The sequence below is a fragment of the Bos mutus genome, chromosome 8 (genome assembly GCF_027580195.1).
Source record: "Bos mutus isolate GX-2022 chromosome 8, NWIPB_WYAK_1.1, whole genome shotgun sequence".
Lineage (NCBI taxonomy): Eukaryota > Metazoa > Chordata > Mammalia > Artiodactyla > Bovidae > Bos > Bos mutus.
Window position 1 is genome coordinate 36,564,627 of NC_091624.1, and position 21,484 is coordinate 36,586,110.

The 21,484-nt window shown below is 40.0% G+C and overlaps 1 protein-coding gene across 2 annotated transcripts in view; it reads left to right on the plus strand.

Annotated features, from left to right (window-relative positions):
* Window positions 1–21,484, plus strand: part of RASEF (RAS and EF-hand domain containing) — an 88,577-nt gene that overhangs the window by 60,778 nt on the left and 6,315 nt on the right. For both annotated transcript variants that reach the window (XM_070375425.1, XM_070375424.1), the window contains 7 exons: window positions 6,857–7,091; window positions 7,415–7,552; window positions 7,669–7,816; window positions 9,458–9,539; window positions 10,992–11,106; window positions 14,699–14,818; window positions 18,467–18,543. In XM_070375425.1, the coding sequence (XP_070231526.1) occupies window positions 6,857–7,091; window positions 7,415–7,552; window positions 7,669–7,816; window positions 9,458–9,539; window positions 10,992–11,106; window positions 14,699–14,818; window positions 18,467–18,543 (915 nt within the window). The remainder of the gene's footprint in view (window positions 1–6,856; window positions 7,092–7,414; window positions 7,553–7,668; window positions 7,817–9,457; window positions 9,540–10,991; window positions 11,107–14,698; window positions 14,819–18,466; window positions 18,544–21,484) is intronic.

Genomic DNA, 21,484 nt, shown 5'->3' on the forward strand with positions numbered 1-21,484 from the left:
CACTGTTTCCCCATCTATTTCCCATGAAGTGATGGGACTGGATGCCATGATTTTCGTTTTCTGAATGTTGAGCTTTAAGCCAACTTTTTCACTCTCCACTTTCACTTTCATCAAGAGGCTTTTTAGTTCCTCTTCACTTTCTGCCATAACCCAACATAGAAGCACCTAAGTATATAAGCAAATATTAATGGACAAAAAAGGAAAAATCAACAGTAACCCAATAGTAGTGGGGGAGACTTTAACTCGCATCAATGAACAGATCATTCAGATAGAAAATCAATAGGGAAACATAGGCCTTAAATGACACATTAGACCAGATGGACTTAATTGATATAGAGAGAACATTCCATCCAAAAGTAGCAGAATACACATTCTTTCAAGTGTACATGGCACATTTGCCAGGATAGACTACATGAAGGGCCACAAAAACAAGCCTCAGTAAATTTAAGAAAACTGAAATCATATCAAACATCTTTCTAACCACAACACAATGAGATGAAATCAACTACAAGAAAAAACTGTAAAGAAACACAAACACATGGGAGACTAAGCAATATGCTATGAAAGAACCAGTGGATCACTGAGAAAGTCAAAGAGGACATTAAAAAATACCAAGAGGTCAATGAAAACTAAAAAATAATGATCCAAACCTATGGGACACAGCTAAAGCAGTTCTACGAGTTCTACGAGCAGTTCTACAATATAAGCTTACCTCAGGAAACAAAAATCACAAATAAACAACCTACCCTTACGCCTAAAGCAATGAGAAAGAACAGACAAAACCCAAAGTTAGTAGAAGGAAAGAAATCATAAAGATCAGAAATAAATAAAATAGAAACTAAAAGATATAGAAAAGATCAATGATACTAAAAGCTGATTCTTTGAAAAGATAAAATTGATAAACCTTTAGCCAGATTCATCAAAAAAAAAAAGAGAGAGAGGGTCCAAATCAATAAAGTCAGAAATGAAAAAAGAAAAGTTACAGCCAACACCACAGAAATACAAAGGGTTATAAGAGACTACTACAAACAACTATATGCCAATAATGTGAACAACCTAAAAGAAATGGACAAATTCTTAGAAAGGTACAGTCTCCCAAGAATGAACTAGGGAAAAATAGAAAATATGAACAGAACAATTACCAGTAATGAAATTGAATTAGTAATCTTAAAACTCCCAACAAACAAAAGTCCAGGACCAGATAGCTTCAGAGGTGAATTCTGCCAAACATTTAGAGAAGAGTTAGCAATTATCTTTCTAAAATTAGTCCAAAAAATTGCAGAGGAGGGAATACTTCCAAACTGATCCTCTGAGACCCCCATCACCCTGATACCAAGACCAGACAAAAGTATCACTAAAAAAGAAAATTATAGGCCAATATCACTGATACATGTAGATGCAAAAAAATCTTCAACAAAATATTAGCAAACCAGATCCAACAATACATCATGATCATACATGATTATACATCATGATCAAGTAGAATTTGTCCTAGGGATGCAAGGATTTTTCTGTTTCAATGTGATATACCACATTAACAAGTTGAAGAATGAAAACGATATGATCATCTCAATAGATGAAGAAAAAGCCTTTGACAAAATTCAGCATCCATTTATGATTTGAAAAACTTTCCAAAAAGTGGACATAGAGGAAACATACCTCAAAATAATAAAGGCCATATATGATGGACCCACAGCTAATACTATACTCAACATGAAACTGAAAGCATTCCTCTAAAATCGGGAACAAAGCAAGGATGCCCACTCTTGCCACTTTTATTCAGCATGATTTTGGGAGTCCTATCCACAACACTCAGAGAATAGAAAGAAACAAACGGAATTCAAATTGAAAAGGAAGAAGTGAAATTCACTGTTTGCAGATGACATGAAACTATACATAGAAAATCCTGAAGATGCTACCGGAAAACTGTTAGGTTCATCAATGAATTTGGTAAAGTTCCAGGATACAAAATTAATTTGTATATTAATTTAATTAATGTAATTTTTATATTGCAAATTTATAATATATACAAATTTGTATATTTGTAATTTATATATTAATTTTATATCAATTTAACAGAAACCTGTTGCATTTTTATACACTAACACCAAACTATCAGAAATTGAGATATTTTCATTACCATCTCATCAAAAAGAATAAGAATACCTAGAAATAAACCTACATAAGGAAGTAAAAGACTTGTCTAGGAAAACTATAATACAGGGATCCCCAACCCCAGTCTCTAGCCTGTTAGAAACCAGGCTGCACAAAAGGAGGTGAGTGGCAGGGGAGCAAGTGAAGCTTCATCTGTATTTATAGCCACTCCCATCGCTCACATTACTGCCTGAGCTCTGCCTCCTGTCAGGTCAGCAGCGGCATTAGATTCTCATAGGAGTGTGAACCCTAACCCTAAAGTCAAGGCAAAAATATCCTGGGGTTGCCACAAAATAGAAATAAAGTGCACAATAAATGTAATGTGCTTGAATCATCCTTAAACCATATCTCCCACCCTGGTCCATGGGAAAATTGCCTTCCAATGAAACCAGTCCCTGGTACCAAAAGACTGGGGACTACTGCTATAAGACACCAATGAAGGAAATTGAGGATGAGACAAATAGGTGGAAACATATACTGTGTTCCTGGATTAGAAGAATTAATTTTGTTAAAATGACCAGTGCAATCTACAGTCAATGCAATCCCTAACAGTGTAATCCTTAACAAAATACCAAAGGCACTTTTCACAGAACTAGAAAAAAAAATTTTTTAATTTGTGTGGAAACACAGGGCACCCTGAATAGCCAACATCATCTTGAAAACAAATATCAGAGCTGGAGGAATCATACTCACAGACTTCAGACTATGCTACAAAGCTACAGTCATCAAAACAGACACATATATAGATCAGTGGAATAAGATAGAGAATCCAAAAATAAATCCATGCACTTACAGTCAATAAATATATTACAAGGAGGCAAGAATATCCAATGAAGAAAACACAGTATCTTCAGTAGCTGTCCTGGGAAAACCAGATAGCTTTTATGTAAAAGAATGAAATTAGAACATTCTCTAACACTATATACAAAAATAAACTCAAAATGGATTAAAGACCTACGTGTAAGATCAGGTCCATAAAACTCATAGAGGAAAATGTAAGCAGAACACTCTGATATAAATCATAGAATAGTTTTTGTATCTGTCTCCTAAAACAAAGGAAATAAAAGCAAAAACAAACAAATGGGACCTAATTAAACTTACAAGCTATTACACAGCAAAGGAAACTATCAGAAAATCAAAGACAACCCACTCAATGCCAGAAAATATTTGGAAATGATATAATCGATAAGGAGTTAATATCTAATATACATAAACAACTCATACAACTTAATCAAAAAAGCAAACAACTGAATTAAAAAATTGGCAGAAGAACTGAATAGACATTTTTCTAAAGAGGATGCCAGTGGCCAATAGGCATATGAGAAGATGCTCAACATCACTAATTATCAGGTAAATTCAAATCAAAACCACAATAAGATATTACCTCACACCTGTCAGAATGGGTATCATCAAAAAGAACACAAATAATAAATGATATGACCCAGCAATTCCACGTCTGGGTATGTATCTGAAAAAAAAAAAATTCTAAAAGATACATACAGCCCAGTGTTCATAGTAGCATTACAATAGCCACAATATGTAAGCAACCTAAGTGTCCATCAGCAGATGAATGGATTAAAAGGGTGTAGTGTGTATATCGGAGAAGGCAATGGCACCCCACTCCAGTATTCTTGCCTGGAATATCCCATGGACGGAGGAGCCTGGTAGGCTGCAGTCCATGGGGTCGCTAAGAGTTGGACATGACTGAGTGACTTCACTTTCACTTTTCTCTTTCATGCATTGGAAAAGGAAACGGCAACCCACTCCAGTGTTCTTGCCTGGAGAATCCCAGGGACGGGGGAGCCTGGTAGGCTGCAGTCCATGGGGTCGCTAAGAGTTGGACACGACTGAGTGACTTCACTTTCACTTTTCACTTTCATGCATTGGAGAAGGAAATGGCAACCCACTCCAGTGTTCTTGCCTGGAGAATCCCAGGGACGGGGGAGCCTGGTAGGCTGCCGTCTCTGGGGTCGTACAGAGTCGGACACGACTGAAGTGACTTAGCAGTAGCAGTAGTGTGTATATATACAGTGAAATACAACTCATCCATTTAAAAAAAGGATTGAAATTTTTTGCCATTTGCAGCAACATGGATAGACTTGGAGGACGTTATGCTAAGTGAAATAAATCAGACAGAGAAAGACAAATACTGTATGATTTCTCTTATATGTGGAATCTAAAAAAAAATGCAACAAACTAGTGAATATAACTGGAGAAGGCACTGGCGACCCACTCCAGTACTCTTGCCTGGAAAATCCCGTGGAGGAGCCTGGTAGGCTGCAGTCCATGGGGTCGCTAAGAGTCGGACACGACTAAGCAACTTCCTTTCACTTTCCACTTTCATGCATTGGAGAAGGAAACGGCAGCCCACTCCAGTGTTCTTGCCTGGAGAATCCCAGGGACAAGGGAGCCTGGTGGGCTGCCGTCTATGGGGTCGCACAGACTCGGACACGACTGACGTGACTTGGCAGCAGCAGCAGTGAATATAACAAAAAAGTAGGCTTACAGATATAGAGAACCAACCAATAGCTACTAGAGGGGAGAGGAGGAAGGAGCAATATAGGGATAAGGTAGTAAAAGGTACAAAGTATTAGACATAAAAAAAGCTATAAGGATATATTATACAACAGGGAATATAACCAATATATTATAATAACTATAAATGGAGTATATAACCTTGAGAAATTGTGAATCACTATATTCTGTGCCTATAATTTATATAATAGTGTACATCAACTATACTTCAATTAAAATTTTTTAATCAAAAGCATCTTGTAAATTTAATTTTATTTATTGCTTTTGCATCCTTATTGGATTTTAAGTTGTATACTTGTTTTAGTTTTGTGTTTTTTCTAAGAACTCAAATATATAATAACGTGTTATTTTTTTTATATTTAATTGTAGTGAAAATATTCTTCAGGCAGAAAGATTAGTTTACTTTTGAAAGGGTATGTATATAAGTTGAGTTTGAGAAAGTCTGCTGCTGCTGCTGCTGCTAAGTCGCTTCAGTCGTGTCTAAGTCTGTGCGACCCCATAGACGGCAGCCCACCAGGCTCCCCCGTCCCTGGGATTCTCAAGGCAAGAACACTGGAGTGGGTTGCCGTTTCCTTCTCCAGTGCATGAAAGTGAAAAGTGAAAGTGAAGTCGCTCACTCGTGACTGACTCGTAGCAACCCATGGACTGCAGCCTACCAGGCTCCTCTGTCCATGGGATTTTCCAGGCAAGAGTACTGGAGTGGGGTGCCATTGCCTTCTCTGGAGAAAGTCTGATCTATACCTATATTTTTAATTTAGATTCTGTATGAAGGTGTCTTTTCAATCATGATTTTTTTCTCGGTCATTCCTAATCAGAAATACAAATAGGTTAAAAAAAATGTTCTGACTAATCATAACATGGAGCTGATTTTTATATATATTTTATATCTTTCATTATATTATAATGAAATGGTTTCTTTAGGTTCCTTACAGCTTGACCTAAAATCAGTGTCAGAAGGAGAGTTTCATAAAAGATGAGACAAATTAAAAAAATGTACACACATTTAGCTAAGCAGATTGAGATATTGTGTGAAATTCCTGTCCCAGGAGAAAGACTTTATTATTGAGCAACATATTTACAGAAAGTTAGGTGGTTAAATTACCTTTTTAGTTAATTTTAAACATTTGCTATGATACCAAAATATTTTTGACTTCTCAGGTTTATATGGCATATATTTCTGTAAAGATTACCCTTTCTTGTCTAAGAATATTCATTTGAGAATATTTCTCATATCTGGAGATCTATGTTTCCTTCCCATTTCCTCTTTATGATGATATCATATCAAATGGCTAGTATGGTTCCCAATGTGTAGTAGGGACTAAATAAGTTGTTTTCTTTCAATATAAACTTAGATACTTATGGGAATCAAATGGAAAAGCAAAATAAACTGAGAAAATATACATTTATAAAATATTGGCATTTCCCAAGTGGAAAGACCCATCGAAGTCAGGATTTCTAGTTTTTCTCTGGGGCACCTTCTTAGGAAACGCCCCCCCCGCCCCCCATCAGAGTCTTTGCAGACACGTCAACACTTCGTGGCAGAAACCTTGTCTCATATGCCAAACCAGTCCAGGTCATACACGTCTAACTGCCTGTCAGTTTTCACCATGTCGATTAGAGATGTGACTCCCGGAAAAGTTTATCACTTGGCCCTTAGGGTCAACTCTTCCAAGTATTTGAGGAGAGAAGAAACAATTACAACTTCAGCCAAGTGCACTGAATCATTTCTCAGACCGTTGGGTTTTAAGTCTCAAGTCACAATAGAGATATTATCCAGAAATGAACACACTGTTCAGAATATGGTCCGATCATATTAGAATAAAAATGTTCCCATGTTCTGTATACGTTTTTGTTAACACAACTTGAGATTGCATTTACATTCTGGACATTCTGATTCTTTTTGTATAAGGAAGGTGATTTTTTTTAAATGACTTCCTTAATTAAATGTTTGACTTGACTTAAATGTCTTTATCTTAATCGATTGTTGCATAGAATGAACTGTTTCTTTGAGTTTTTTATTTCCCCTGATGCTTAATCCTGGACTACATTACAGCTCTTGGTAAGAACAAAAATATTGGTCTTGATTGCATTGCTCTCTGATTCCATTGCTGTGTCATCTTGAGAATCACTAGCCCTCAGGTATAGCAGTCCTCTCCTTTATTACCAGATCATCCCGCTCTTCCTACATGGATGAGGACTGTGACTCGCTGGCCCTCTGTGATCCCATGCAGAGGATGAACTGTGATGTTGACAGCCTGCCTGAGAGCTGCTTCGATAGTGGCTTGTCTACCCTTCGGGATTCCAATGAATATGACTCGGAGGTGGAGTACAAGCACCAGAGAGGATTCCAGAGGTCGCACGGCATGCAAGAGAGCTTTGGAGGTGATGCTTCGGACACGGACGTAAGCCCTGAAGTCACTGCTTCAAGTCCTAGGCCTGCTCTCCTTTCTTCCACAGAAATACATATCCCACCCTGTTTGAGCTTTATCTGTCACAGGCATTGTTTTAAAGGTTATACATGTGAAACATAGTTGGGAGAACATTTTTCTCTACCAAGTTAGGGAAAAAGGAAAATAGATTTCCTTTTGTGGCCACTCTGTTCCCTAACAGCACTGACTGTTGATTCAGCAGCATATTTTTCTTCTTTTTATTTCACAATGTACATGTGTAATGAAAGACTTTCTTTGTTTTTTAATGACTGACTTAAAAAAAAAAAAAAATACAGGTTCCTGATATAAGGGATGAAGAGACATATGGCTCAGAAGGTGTGGCTTCCATCCTGGACTGGAAGCCCCCGGGATCTGCTAGTGAAGGCAGTATCATTAGTTCCTCAAGAAAGCCCATCTCTGCACTTTCACCACAGGTATGTGGTTTCAGAGACACTTCTCTTCATGAACACTCTTCATTTTCATGTCATATAACTTACTAGGAAGAAAGCGGGCACTGCCTTTGTCATCCACTGTGGCTTCCTTCCCCTAGACAGACATGGTGGATGAAAGCCATAAATCTTCCAGCTCACAGAAGGCTTACAAGATTGTGCTGGCCGGGGACGCTGCAGTGGGGAAGTCGAGTTTCCTCATGAGACTTTGCAAGAATGAATTTCGAGGAAACACAAGTGCTACCCTGGGTACGGTTCTTTTTCAGAGGATAACGGGAAAATGACCTTCTTTAGGTTGATTCTATTTTCTTTAGGTATTATATTCACAGACCCATAGGTCTCTCTCTTTTCCCTCTGTATAATACATATGTACATGTGTATGTCAATGCTCACGTGTCCTTTGCTATAGAATAATCCTCTGCTTTGGCCAAGGCCTAAATTTCGGAAAGGAAGACTAACAAGGGACTGAGGTATCTGCTAACAAGGGACTAAGGTATCTGCTTACCCAGTGAGATCAACCAAACCGAGTTTAATGCCAGAGATGACGGATTCATTTATTCAGCAAGCATTTCTGGAGTCCTACTGTGAGCCACGTACTGTTACAGGCACTGCTTAGTCACTCAATTGTATCCGATTCTTTGAGACTCCATGAACTGCAGCTGCCAGGCTCCTCTATTCATGGGGACTCTCCAGGAAAGAGAATCCTGGAGTGGGTTGCCATGCCCTCCTCCAAGGGATCTTCCCAACCCAGGTCTCCTGCATTGCAGCCAGATTCTTCACCGACTGAGCCACCAGTGAAGCCCTACAGGCACCACAGATACACAGTAAAGAAAGTTAGCTAGATCCCAGCCCACAAAGAGGGAAATGGATGAGAAACACATTTTAAAAAACAAGGTTTGGGAGAAGTGCCTTTTGGCACAGGATGCCCAGGGAAAGCCTTTCTGATCAGGAGTCACTTGATGTTGATAAAGTGATCTTACCAATGGCCAGTTTGTCATCATGGTCAGAATTATAGACAAGTGTATGTTCCCCCCTCCCTCACAATGGAACACATGAATAATACCTCTCAGAACAAGGAAAAGTAGTTTCCTCATTTCCACATTTGCATAATAATCAGTAAAAGAAGATATGCAAATTATCATATATTATTATTCTTTATCTGGGCTTCCCTGGTGACTCAGACGGTAAAGCGTCTGTCTGCAATGCAGGAGACCCAGGTTTGATCCTTGGGTTGGGAAGATCCCCTGGAGAAGGAAATGGCAGCCCACTCCAGTATTCTTGCCTGGAAAATCCCATGGACGGTGGAGCCTGGTAGGCTACTGTCCATGGGGTCGCAAAGAACTCTTATTTTGATAACCAGAAACCCTAAAACAGATTGGTTACCCTCTTCACAATGGATGTCTTTGTAAATTTATGGTACTGTTACAACCCTTCAAGATAACAAAGCTGAAAGTTCACTTCAGGTCATAAAAAGCCTAAAATATTTGGTTCAGTTGCTAGAGCACCTGGCATATATACACACCATATACATGTACTTATATACATATGCATACACACATGGATATACCTGCATATATACATAGGCATATTTGTGTGCATGCACACACATAAAACTGAGTCCATCTAATTACGTAAACACAGAACATAGATTTTCCTTTTGTCCACAGATTAAATCCTTCCCCAAGCCAGCCGATCTCCAAGCCAGATTACAAGTGTGATCTGGCTTATAATTACTATGTGAAGGTCACTCTCATTGATGGCCAGGTTCTTTCCTCTGTCTCGCTGAACTTCACCTTATTGGCTTTGTCTCATCTAAAGAGGGCTTGAAAAGTAAAATCCAAGGGAATTATTTACATTGTGTTCTCCATGTTCTCTTATATTCTTTTTCAGGAGTTGATTTTCAAATGAAAATGCTGATCGTAGATGGAGAACGGACAGTACTGCAGCTGTGGGATACAGCGGGCCAGGAGAGGCAAGTGCTTTCCCAGTGCTTTGAATTCTGCTGGGGTTTGCATGGACAGGCCTTGTAGGACGTTTGGTATCTTTTGTGCTCATGATAATATAGTTCTGATATAGTGTTAGAATTTTAAGAATGCTCACTTTTTTCCACATCCTTTCCTTCTTCACTCTTCCATCATCAGTCATGTGAGTCCTTCTAAGCTCCCTTTGAACTGGTGACCCATTGGGAAAAGAGAGTGCCCTTTCCTAGTGAGAGAATGTTGGTGAGGCAGCACTCCTGAAAGTGGCAACAGTGTGAGCAGCTGGGGAGCTGGGGCTCCAGAGAAGATGGAGAAGACGACCTGTTAGCTCTTCTGTTCAAGGGCAGAGAGACAAACTAAACAGCAGAGCTGCATATGGCGACAGACAGTTCCCTCCCTTTCTGTCATTGCTGATGGACAGAAGTGTGAAGCATAGGTCTTAATCTTATCTAACTCTTTGGGAACAGACTGAATCTGGTTGTGCAGCAAAAATTTTGGGGGTACCTGCCAGCCTCTGTAACAGGGCGCCACTTAGGGTTTTCAGATTCAACAGTGAATAGACACACACAAATACCTGCTCACACAGAGCTCATATTTTCCAGCAGCATTTTAAAAATGTGTGGTTGACAGGGCCCTATTTAAGATCTTGCAGAATATTATACTTGGTTGAGTTAGGACATATAGATTGAGGTGTGCTCGTCCCCTGGGAAGCCCCCCACACCCCATGTGTGTACCTGTGGTGTTCCACATGGTTGGGTCTTCTTCCAACCACCCACAGTACTCCCTCCCCACCACCCAAAAAATAATTTTGCTTGGATGTGCCTCTCCTTCCATATTTCTCTGTGTCCCACACCTGGGTTCCAGTAGCTTGTTGCTGAGACTGACAATTTTAGAAGTTATGCTCTCAACCTTGTCCTGACTATGCCCTGGGCTTTGTAGACTTCCTTGAGATTGTTTGGTGGAAAAAATGATTGACTTTTTTAAATCACTAGCGCAGATTCTTCTGTTACCTTTCACTAGGTCATTCTAGTCCTCTGGGATGACTCTTTCACAGAAATACGTTGCCATTAGATTCTTCTCAATTGGGCTTGGTTTTTCTTTTTAATATTTTTATTTATTTATTTATTTGCTGCATTGGGTTTTAGTTGTGTCATGCAGGATCTTTCGTTGCAGCACACAGACACTCTAGTTGTGGCACAAGGGGTTAGCAGTTTTGCTTAGGCTTAGTTACGCTGAGGCATGTGGGATCTTAGTTCCCTGACTAGGGACCGAACCTGCGCCCCCTACATTGCAAAGCAGATTCTTAACCACTGGACCACCAGGGAAGTCCCAAGGCTTGCTTTAAAGATGAGGGGGTGGGGGAAGTGAGCATAAAAGAGATGAAGAATGAGGCAACACCAAACTGACTGACTGATTAGAACTGTTACCTTCATGCTTTTTTCCAGATTCAGAAGCATTGCCAAGTCTTACTTCAGAAGAGCAGATGGTGTTTTGCTGCTGTATGATGTTACGTGTGAGAAAAGCTTTCTTAATGTACGAGAATGGGTAGATATGATTGAGGTAAGAAATCAAAACAGACAACAAAAAAATTACATGGGAGAGTTATAGGCTGGATCTCAGGAAATGCTGTTTCTCCTTTGTAAAAATGAACTCAGAAACCATTGATCTAGGATCTCAGAAAGAACCTAGATCCACTGATCTAGGCTCTCAGAAAGAACCTGTGGGAGGCAGGGTTCCTAATGGTACTTAGCAGCACTGGTCTCCTCCTCAGTAGCAGGCCAGTTCCCACAGAACCAAGGACACTAACAAAGTGAGCTTCTGAGTGGTGGTGGGAGAGGGGGAAGTTCTGGGTTTTAATATGATCAGAACCCGATTGGCAGCAAGTAAAAATCCAGACAACCCAAGGAAAATCAGTTCTCACAAACAAGAGGGTGATGGAGCTGGGTGTGTAGTGTGACTGGAGGTGTAATAGGGGCTTCCACGTGTGCTAGATGTATAGGTGAAAGCACACCAACACGTGTGCTAGAAGTATAGGTGAAATACCATCACCACCTGGCACCACCTGGTCCAAATTCCATAGGAACTGTGTTCTCTGCCTTCTTCTGATAGAGATTTGGGTCTTTACATACCCAAAGTACTACTAACATACTAATTGGTATTTTAAACATGTATGCTTACTATCTATGCTTTCTTTTGCTCAAATGAGATGGTGTCTTTCATTTGAGGAGCTTTCATATCCTTTGTTTCATGGTCAATAATTTTTTAAAGTAGGAAACTATTTTGACCACAGTTAATGTGCTGCCAACATTATTAATCACCGTAAAACTACAGTTCAAGCCATGATTCAGCATAGTCTCTTGGGGGAAGAGAAAAAAACCTAGTGGCTAATACAATTTTTCAAGTATGTCTATGATCTATCATTTTTAACAGGCATTAAGTGCAGTGGTGGCTGAACAGAGAACTGATTGCTGTCTGATCTCAAGTCAGCCTCTAGATTCTTTAGTTGGGCCTGTTTCATACCCTGTAAAATACCAAAATGTTCTCTTTCTAACTAAAGATGTAAGAAATGACTGACTGAAAAATGGCAATAAGACTCAATGATAAATATGCATTTTGCTCAACTGAAAAATCATGACTGAAAATTATATATACATCAAAAGCATGTTGACATTTATGTAGTATTTTTATTTCACAAAATTTTCTCCATGTTATATTCACCTCTGTAACATATCTGAGAAAGGAAGTAAATGTAATGTTGCTCTCACTTTTTATGAGAAACCTGAGTCATAGAAAGTACATGACACTGGCTTTTAGTCATTTAGAGGTTGGAGTGGAAGGGAGAATTAGACCTCCTGGTTCAACACAGGTTGTTCTTTTGATGAAGCTCCAGAATAAGCAGCAGGTTAAGAGAAACTCCTGCAATATCAAGAAAGGATCTCCAAGGTAGGTAGTGCCTAGAGGAGAGGCATCTACTCAAGGGAACAGAGGAAGCTCTGGGGAGACCAACGAGAGAAGAATGGATAATCCCAACTAACTCACACACAGATATTTAGGATCTATAGCAAAACTGTTTATTGTTGAAACTTTTGGACTTGATCTCTCTTTCAAGACTTTGGATTATACTCAAGACAAGGAGGCACAAAAGGCAGGGTCAGCCATAGGGTTGGAAAAAGCCCTGTGTGACGTTACGGCCTATACCAGGTGCCCTACTGCCATAATTTGCTAGATAAGTAAGCACGTACTTGTGGCAAGTGATTCATTTAGCTATTGGTGTTATCTTTCATAGGGTCGGAAAAGGGAGAAAACTGTATTCAAGATGAAATATTGAATTTGTTACTGGAGAAAAAATGAGACGTTGCTTGGCATTTGACTTTGACTTATCTCAGTGAGTCTTCACCATGGCTCACCTTGTCTCATTTGGGGAAATTCTGTTGGGACAGTTTATATGGCCACTATAATATGGGTCAAAACTAACAGTGAGATAGCTCAGATGCATAAAAGGATTGGGAAGCAGTGGAGTGTCAGTGCTGAATGGACCCTCTGAATTAATAATTAATATATTTCACTTGAAAACCACTGGGTTATAAAATCTTAAAATTATGGCCATATACCTGTCATGAATAATTTGTTGATTGGATATGTGGGTAAAAGTTGAATGGAGACACTTGAGACATGAGATCTCTTTTCGACTTTTACACATTCAAAAATATTTTGGGCATCCCAGTTTTGTGCAGGTATTGGCAGTATATCCATTTAAAAAAACAAAAACAAAAGGCCCTACCCTTTGGAGCTTGTATTCTAGTTAGGGAGATTTAAAAGGCAACCAACATAAGTAAATAAAATGAATGACAGGAAGTGCTAGATGTAGAAACAAAACAAGGCCAGGATAAACGGCCTTATGGGGAGGCAGAGTGCTGCAGGTAGTGCAGTCAGGCGGTCGGACCAGGAGGTCATATTTGAGTCAAGACTTGAATGTGCCATTACTTACCCATGTGGCTTTGAGAAGTCTTGGCTGGCTTAAGTGAATATTTGATTAATGGCTTCCATATGATCCTGAGCAGTTCCCCACAGAATGCAATTACTTAACACATTAATGGGTGGGGTCTAGTCTGGGGGAGGGCTTTTCATTTCCTTCTCCCCTTTGCTTTTACTTCATGCTGATGCATTCCGTTGGAGGAGAATGGTGAAGTATAATTTTAGTTTCAAGGCTCATTTTTGATGCTGTATCAGGTGTGGCACCAAAGTGGGTGAGCACCCGGCTGTGTTTAGGCACCACAAAGGGTCGTTTCCCCACGTGTCAGTCACCACTGCTGCTTCGCTTGTTTAGGAGCCAAAAGGCTGTTTTTCTAGTCACGTAGTCTTCTATTCTCATCATAGCCTGCTGAGGGGGGCTTACTGACCCCTTCATTTCACAGACAGGGAAATGGAGTCAGAAACAGGAAGAGATTTGCTGGATTTCACTCAGTCACAGCCGGTGAGCAGCCAGGTGGTGGGAGAGGTGGAGTCTCAAACTCACTTCTGCCTCTCACATCTTCCAGTCAGTCAGCCAGCTCCTCTGTGAAGTCCACGACAGTGTGCACATGCTAATTGGGGAGCATTATCCTGAGAAACTGGTACTTTGAATGATTGCTCATCGACTCCTCACAAGAAATATGTTGATCTTTAGGGCCTTTGTATTTTGCTTCTGTTGTGAGCCAGATAGCGGTGAGTGTGGAACTTTCAGACTCCTTTTTTGTCCCCTCATAGCTGAGGGAATATTTGTGTGTTTTGTACCTGGGATAATGAAGCCGGCTTGTTATCACCTCTGTTTGGAGTGAAAATTATAGCAAATTATGTGAGCACTACAGCTAAATGTAACTCTAGGTCATGCATCTTGAGTTTGTATCGATTTCTGTAATGGCAAGGATGATGGAGTCATTTGGACCTTGGCCCTCACCCTTACAACATCTTATTTAACCTCTCTGAATTTCAGTGTTCTGGTCTGGAAATGGGGAAAAGTTTGTGTCCTTTTAGAGATACTTTGAAGTTTAAAGATATTGTCTGTACACCATGTGGTATACAAGGGGCATTCAGAAATGGCAGCTGTTGTCATCATCCTCATAACTTGTCCAGTGTTTCATGTATGCACCATTTTTTCTTTTCTTCGTGGTAGGATGCAGCCCATGAGAGCATTCCTATCATGTTGGTAGGAAACAAGGCTGATCTTCGTGATGCTGCTGAAGCAGAGGGACAAAAATGTGTCCCAGGGTACTTTGGAGAAAAACTGGCCATGGTAAGAGTAAGAGTGGGTCCAAACTAGAAGGGGTCTTTCACTTTTCTCTATGTGTGCTACCTCCACTCTGTGTGATGGGTTTTCTGTCCTTACACAGACAGAATTCCCAGTGCCCCCTATCCACCCCATAAATGTAAATAATTAACAACAAGAATTAAATCCCTTGTGGGGGTAAAACAATCATGTGATCATTTTCCCCACTGAGTATCAGTGAAAAAGAGGAGGCAAAATTCTCCTGTCTTCTTCCTCACTCTTCCCCAGTTCCTGGAACCCTCCTCTAGTCCTGGGATCCAGGTAAAGGAATAAGAATGGGTGTCCTGTTTTGAAAAGTTGACTTTGGTTCCAGAGGGTCACTGTGCCAAGGAGCAGCGGATGATGCAGGGTGTTAACTGGGTGACAGGGTGAAGAGAATTGGTAGACATGTTCTTTTTTCTAAGATTTGTACTCAGTTGGAATAGTATAAAATTATTCTTGGTTACGCACTTGTATAAGGAATGGGCCTCATTTTTGTTCAGATTACTATTGTGGGCAGTGCTTATTCTCTCATCATTGTCATTGTGTCAGAATCTTCGTGGCCTTCTTATGATTTGTTTTACCCGAACAAGGAATCAGATGGCCCTTGGGTCAAATAAGTTCTTACCGTAACAGTCTCATTTGACATAGCTACATTGTTGTCTATCGTCATCAATGAAAAGACTGCTCTATAATACAAACAAGTGAACTTTAAAAAGAAGTTTCAATTTCCCTATTTTAAGTTGGAATTGTTTCTTATTTTAAATGTTATAACTGTGAGCCAAATATGATAAACATTAAAACTAGGCAATGAAATACAGACAAGATCCATTCAACACATATTTAATTGTATTTACCATGTGAAAAGTACTTTATTGTGAGCTGAGCAAAGGGTAGAGAACAAAAGAGACCATCCTTGCCCTCACATAGTTTACTGTCTAGGGGAGACAGACATTAAACCTATGTAATCCACTTGTCCCCCCTAGAGAGCCATCATTCCTGGCCGCATGCCAACTTTATTCCTTCTCCAAAATTTCTTATTGGTTCCCCAAGGTTTGCTTACTTATTATGCATCTCATGTCCACCACCCTCCTGCATCCTCTAAGGCCATCTCTATTTCACCCGGTAACATCCTGACTATGAAATTCAGCAGCAGAACTATCCATTTCTACTAGAAGTAAGATTCATTTGGGGAATTATTCTAGCATTGCTGTGGATTGAGGGGGTCATGAGTAAAAGCTTCACAGTAATCTTTCCCCATTGTTTGGTTGTTCCTTTCTCCCTGCTCCAGAGTATCCATCATATCCTCTCCCAGTCCCACACAGGAACCAGGTAAACCATACCTAGCCCCACCCCACACACAGTCCTCCTTTCCTAAAGGAGTTGTTTCCAGCTTGTTAGACAAAGACACACTTCATCAATTACAATTGTGGCAAGTGCCGTGCTGGAAAAATACATGTCAAGAGGTTTTATAATAGGAATTCCTAGTGCTGACTTCTTCATCCTTCTCAACTTCAAGGAAGGATTACTGAAAAATTGAAAAGGCAGGTAAAAGTCAGCCTGGTGAAGTGGGTTACTAAGGATATAGGATAACCTAGGTAGTGGTAACAACAGGTGCAAAGGTCCTGAAAGTGAAAGTCGCTCAGTTGTGTCTGACTCTTTGCGACCCCATGGACTGTACTGCTGCTGCTGCTGTTGCTAAGTCACTTCAGTCGTGTCCGACTCTGTGTGACCCCACAGATGGCAGCCCACCAGGCTCCCCCGTCCCTGGGATTCTCCAGGCAAGAACACTGGAGTGGGTTGCCATTTCCTTCTCCAATGTAGGAAAGTGAAAAGTGAAAGTGAAGTTGCTCAGTCGTGTCTGACTCTTAGCGACCCCATGGACTGCAGCCCACCAGGCTCCTCCGTCCATGGGATTTTCCAGGCAAGAGTACTGGAGCGGGGTGCTGTTGCCTTCTCCGATGGACTGTACAGTCCATGGTATTCTCCAGGCCAGAATACTGGAGTGGATAGCCTTCCCTTCTCCAGGGGATCTTCCCAACCCAGGTATCAAACCCAGGTGTCCCACATTGCAGTCAGATTCTTTACCCACTGAGCCACAAGGGAAGCCCAGAAAGGTCCTGAGGTGGGAGAAAATTTGGAGCATTGGAGAAATAGAGGGATGGCCAGGGTAACTTGAGCGTTGTGAGGGAGAGTGGCCACTAGTAGAACTGAGAGGTTGGCTGGGGCCCCATACAAGCATACCTAGGCCTTGTCAGCCAGGTAAGCGTTTCAATATTGCTTGTGAGGGATGGGAAACATCAGAAGGTCTGAAGCAGAAGAGTGATAACAATCAGTGACTGTATGTATAACCACTGGGAGGTTAAATAATAGAGGACTAGAAAATGTCCATTGGTTTTAGCAACACAAAGGCTGCTGAATCTCATTAGAAAAGGATGATATGGTGAAGAGGGGTGTGTTAGCTGCTGGCCTAAAGGAGACATACTTCTGATGGACATTTAATTCCTGTGTGGTTACCTTAAGCTATCATTTTTATCTGTCTCAAATTATTTGATAGAGAACATTTGGTGGCATGTGTGACTTTTGGATATAAGAATGTTAAACTATGAAATTTTGTATAGTGGGATGGGTTTTGGAGGGGGTGCAAAATAAAAATTCTCTGGGTGGAATATTATTCAGCCATTAAAAAGAATGAAATAATACCATTTGCAGCAACATGGATGGACCTAGAGAGCATCATACGGAATGAAGTAAGTCAGACAGAGGAGAAAAATTATAAGATATCCCTTATATATGGAATCTAAAAAGAAATTATACAAATGAACTTACTTAAAAAACAAAAACAGATTCACAAACTTTGAGAAGGAACTTATGGTTGCCAGGGGGAAGGTTGGGGGAAAGGGATAGTTAGGGAGTTTGGGATGGACATGTACACACTGCTATATTTAAAATGGATAACCAGCAAGAACCTACTGTATAGCACATGAAACTCTGCTCAGTGTTATGTGGCAGCCTGGATGAGACAGGGATTTGAGGGAGAGTGGATACATGTATATGTATGCCTGAGTCCCTTTGCTATTCACTTGAAACTATCACAACATTATTTGTTAACTGGATGCTGCTGCTGCTGCTAAGTCACTTCAGTCGTGTCCGACCCTGTGTGACCCCATAGTCAGCAGCCCACCAGGCTCCCCTGTCCCTGGGATTCTCCAGGCAAGAACACTGGAGTGGCTTGCCATTTCCTTCTCCAATGCAGGAAAATGAAAAGTGAAAGTGAAGTCGCTCAGTCGTGTCCGACCCTCAGCGACCCCATGGACTGCAGCCTTCCAGGCTCCTCTGTCCATGGGATTTTCCAGGCAAGAGTACTGGAGTGGGGTGCCACTGGATATACCCTAATAAAAAATAAAAAGTTGTTTTTTTTAATTCTTTGACTAGGAAATGTTACTGGAATAACTAGGCTCAAATGTGTTTTTTTTTTAAAGTCTTGAAACTTTGAATCCAATTACTTAACTATTATTTTTAGCATACTCAACAGGAGAATATTTTTATTTTATTGATATTAAAAGTGAACATTCCAGGAAACCTAATCAAAACCTTCATTTAATTGTATATACATATATATATGTTTTTTTACAGACCTATGGGGCATTATTTTGTGAAACAAGCGCCAAAGATGGTTCAAATATAGTGGAAGCTGTTCTCCATCTTGCTCGGTAAAGTTTTGCCTTATATTTGAAAAACTGAATGTAGGATTGAATTTTCACTTAGCTGCTGTATGTGTCAAATATATTGACTATAAAGTGAATCTATATTGGGGAACACTGTCTTGTCTTTCAGTAGTGGTTGGAGAAACAGTTTTTGAAAAAACTGGTAATGCTGCTTGTTCCCTGTGAACATTGGGAAAATACCTCTACTGCCAAACAAAAGCAGGTGCATCTGAGGTGTCGTTGACATTTCTGCAAAATGTCACCACAAAGCTAACAGCTGACGTGTATGAATCATTTCCAGGAACCAGATTTTAAACACAAGAGACCATTATGAATATAACTATGTATTATGACATTTTCCAAGGTAAAGGAAAAAAATTTCACAAAGCAAATTGTATATCATGCCAGTTGGAAGCACTTTGTTTACATTATTATCCAGGTAATTTTTAAGCTTAGACAATGGTGTTAATAATAAATAACATTTTGGGATGTGGATTAGAATGAAAACTGCAGCATTGAGGAACTTGGATTTAACTGTATTTCAATCTTTGCAGTATTCTTAGGAAATAAGTGTTTTCTGTTAGACTTATTTCTTCTGCTAGTTTTCTGCCACAAGTGAAAAGATGATTCTTTACTGATCCAACAGTTTAAATATAAAAAAAAAGAAAGAAAAAGTATAAAAACGTGTGTTATCAAAATCCAGCCAATGAATTTTAATTGCTGACAAAGCAAAACCACTTTAGGCATGTAGTTCTGTGTCTGACCATTTGTGAGATTCTGGTTTTTATAAGAATCTTAACTTTAGTAGAATAAAGGGCTCAGCACTACCTTCACCTCAGGTAGGAGGTGCTATATTGCTGCCCCAGCTGAGCAGGAAAGGAAGCTCCAGCTAAGGCGCTCTGCGTGGCTGAGGGCTTCTGCCCAGCACGCTGGAGGAGTGTAGTGTCAGGAGGCTCAAAGTCCAATCTTAAATCTTCCCCGAACACCTGTGGAGTCGTGACTAAGTCCGGCATTTCTAATCTGTAAAATGAGGGAAGGGGCTAAAGAAAATGATCCGTAAGGCTTTCTAGTCCTGACAGCCTATGAGTCCATAGATAAGTGTGTTGAGTCAGCCTAGCAGCCCCCGTTTACAATGTAGCTTTACTTAAAACAGCTATGTGCAGAAGCATTTTGATAACAAGGTCACTTGTGAATCACTCATCAGAGAGCTCTTTAAATTGTTGTTGAGACCTCTAGGTTACTTATGTTAACAATATGTTAAATAGGAAAATTATAAATAAAGCAAATCTGGAGAGCCTTTAATTTGCTTTATACCATGTCATCTGATTGTTTGTCAGAGTACCAAGTCTTAAAATGGTTTCGTTTCCACCAGTAAGATAACTTTAAAAAGTTTTACAGCCTTCAAAACGTTGTGTATAATGCAAAACATTAAATTCTTGACTTGATCTCATAAGATAGTTCCCATAATTCCATTTCATACCATGTCATGTCTTAAAACCTGATCTAGAAAAGTTTATGGATTTTCACTGTCTGAAACAGTGTTTGTTTTTAAAGGGAGGCCATAAGTGTTTGGTTAACAACCTGAATTCCTTTGCCTTTTCTTGAAAAACATCTCAATTCCAAGAAAAGTCGTTCCTAGAAATTTAGTTTCCCTGTAGGGCTGACAGGACGTTCATTCCAACTACTGTCCATCAGTAAGTCAGTCTGCCGCCACTAGAGCCACAGGCTTTAAACATTTTGCAATAGATTCAAGTACAACAAGCATCAAATTGGTCAGTGGCCTGAAATTTGAGAAAAACATAAAAAGCTCAGGCTGAAAAATCAGTTCAGCACCATTGCTGAACTCACTGGGTGTAAATCTGTCCATAAGACTGATTCATTTAAAATGCAGTTAAGCATATGGCAGTTTGGGGTGAGGTAATTTAGTTTTCCCAACCTTAAACCTGGTTTAGATGTTTGGAATTGTATTTTCCTGAGTCCCTTAAAGTGGGAGTGCCTGCATTTTGAGTAGATTTAAGGAAACGGAAGGCCAAGTGAAAAATACAGCCTGTTTTTCTCCCTTAATATTTGCTTTCAAGGTTCAGTAATGTCTGCATTATTATGAGTGCTCAGCATGAAGGCCTTGTAGGGATATCAGGGTATGTAAGATAGGCTGTTCAATTTAAAATTAGAGGAAAAAAAGAAAACTATGACCAGGCAGCCATATGATGCATAGCTGATAGGGGCCTGTTGGACCTCCCAGGAGAGAGAGATGTATGTTGTCTTGTGAAGATGCTGTGTTTACTGTGCCCACTGTACAGATAAGAAAACTGAGGTTTAGAATGCTTTATCAGCTTGCTCAAAGTGACACAGCTGCTAAGTGGCAAAATTAGGACTTTGCACTACTCTGAATCTCTGATTTGCCTTTTAAATGCTGGCAATTTCAGGATTCTATTCTTGCTCTTACTTTCTCTGCCTAATGTCTTCCATCCCCATGGTTCCTAAAACTGTGTCTAGAAGGTGACTTCCAATTTCTATACTTTTAACTCCCATTTTTTTTAACTCCCATCTTTTTTAAAATTCCATGTTCCCACCCACCAACAAATGGAAATTCTATAGATCTGAGTGACCCAACATAGCTAAATCCTAATGTGTTTTCTATAAAATTGTTCTTCACTCTATACTCCCCTTTTCAGGAAACTATTAACATTATAATAAAAAAAATAGTAACCTAGAGTCAGTCTTGACTTCTTCCTTTTTCTTCATCATCTGCCTCTAGTGGGTTCTGAGGCCCTAATGATTCGGTGACCTCTCTGCACTTTTTATTCAATCTGTCCATATTCTTTCTCTAATCAGGGTGATCTTTGTAAATAAAAATCCAATTAATACTTTCCTGCCTGCACCCCACATTGGTGTCCGACCTACAGCAAAGAACCCTGTCTCTTTTAGCAAGTGGCTAACAGTCCCC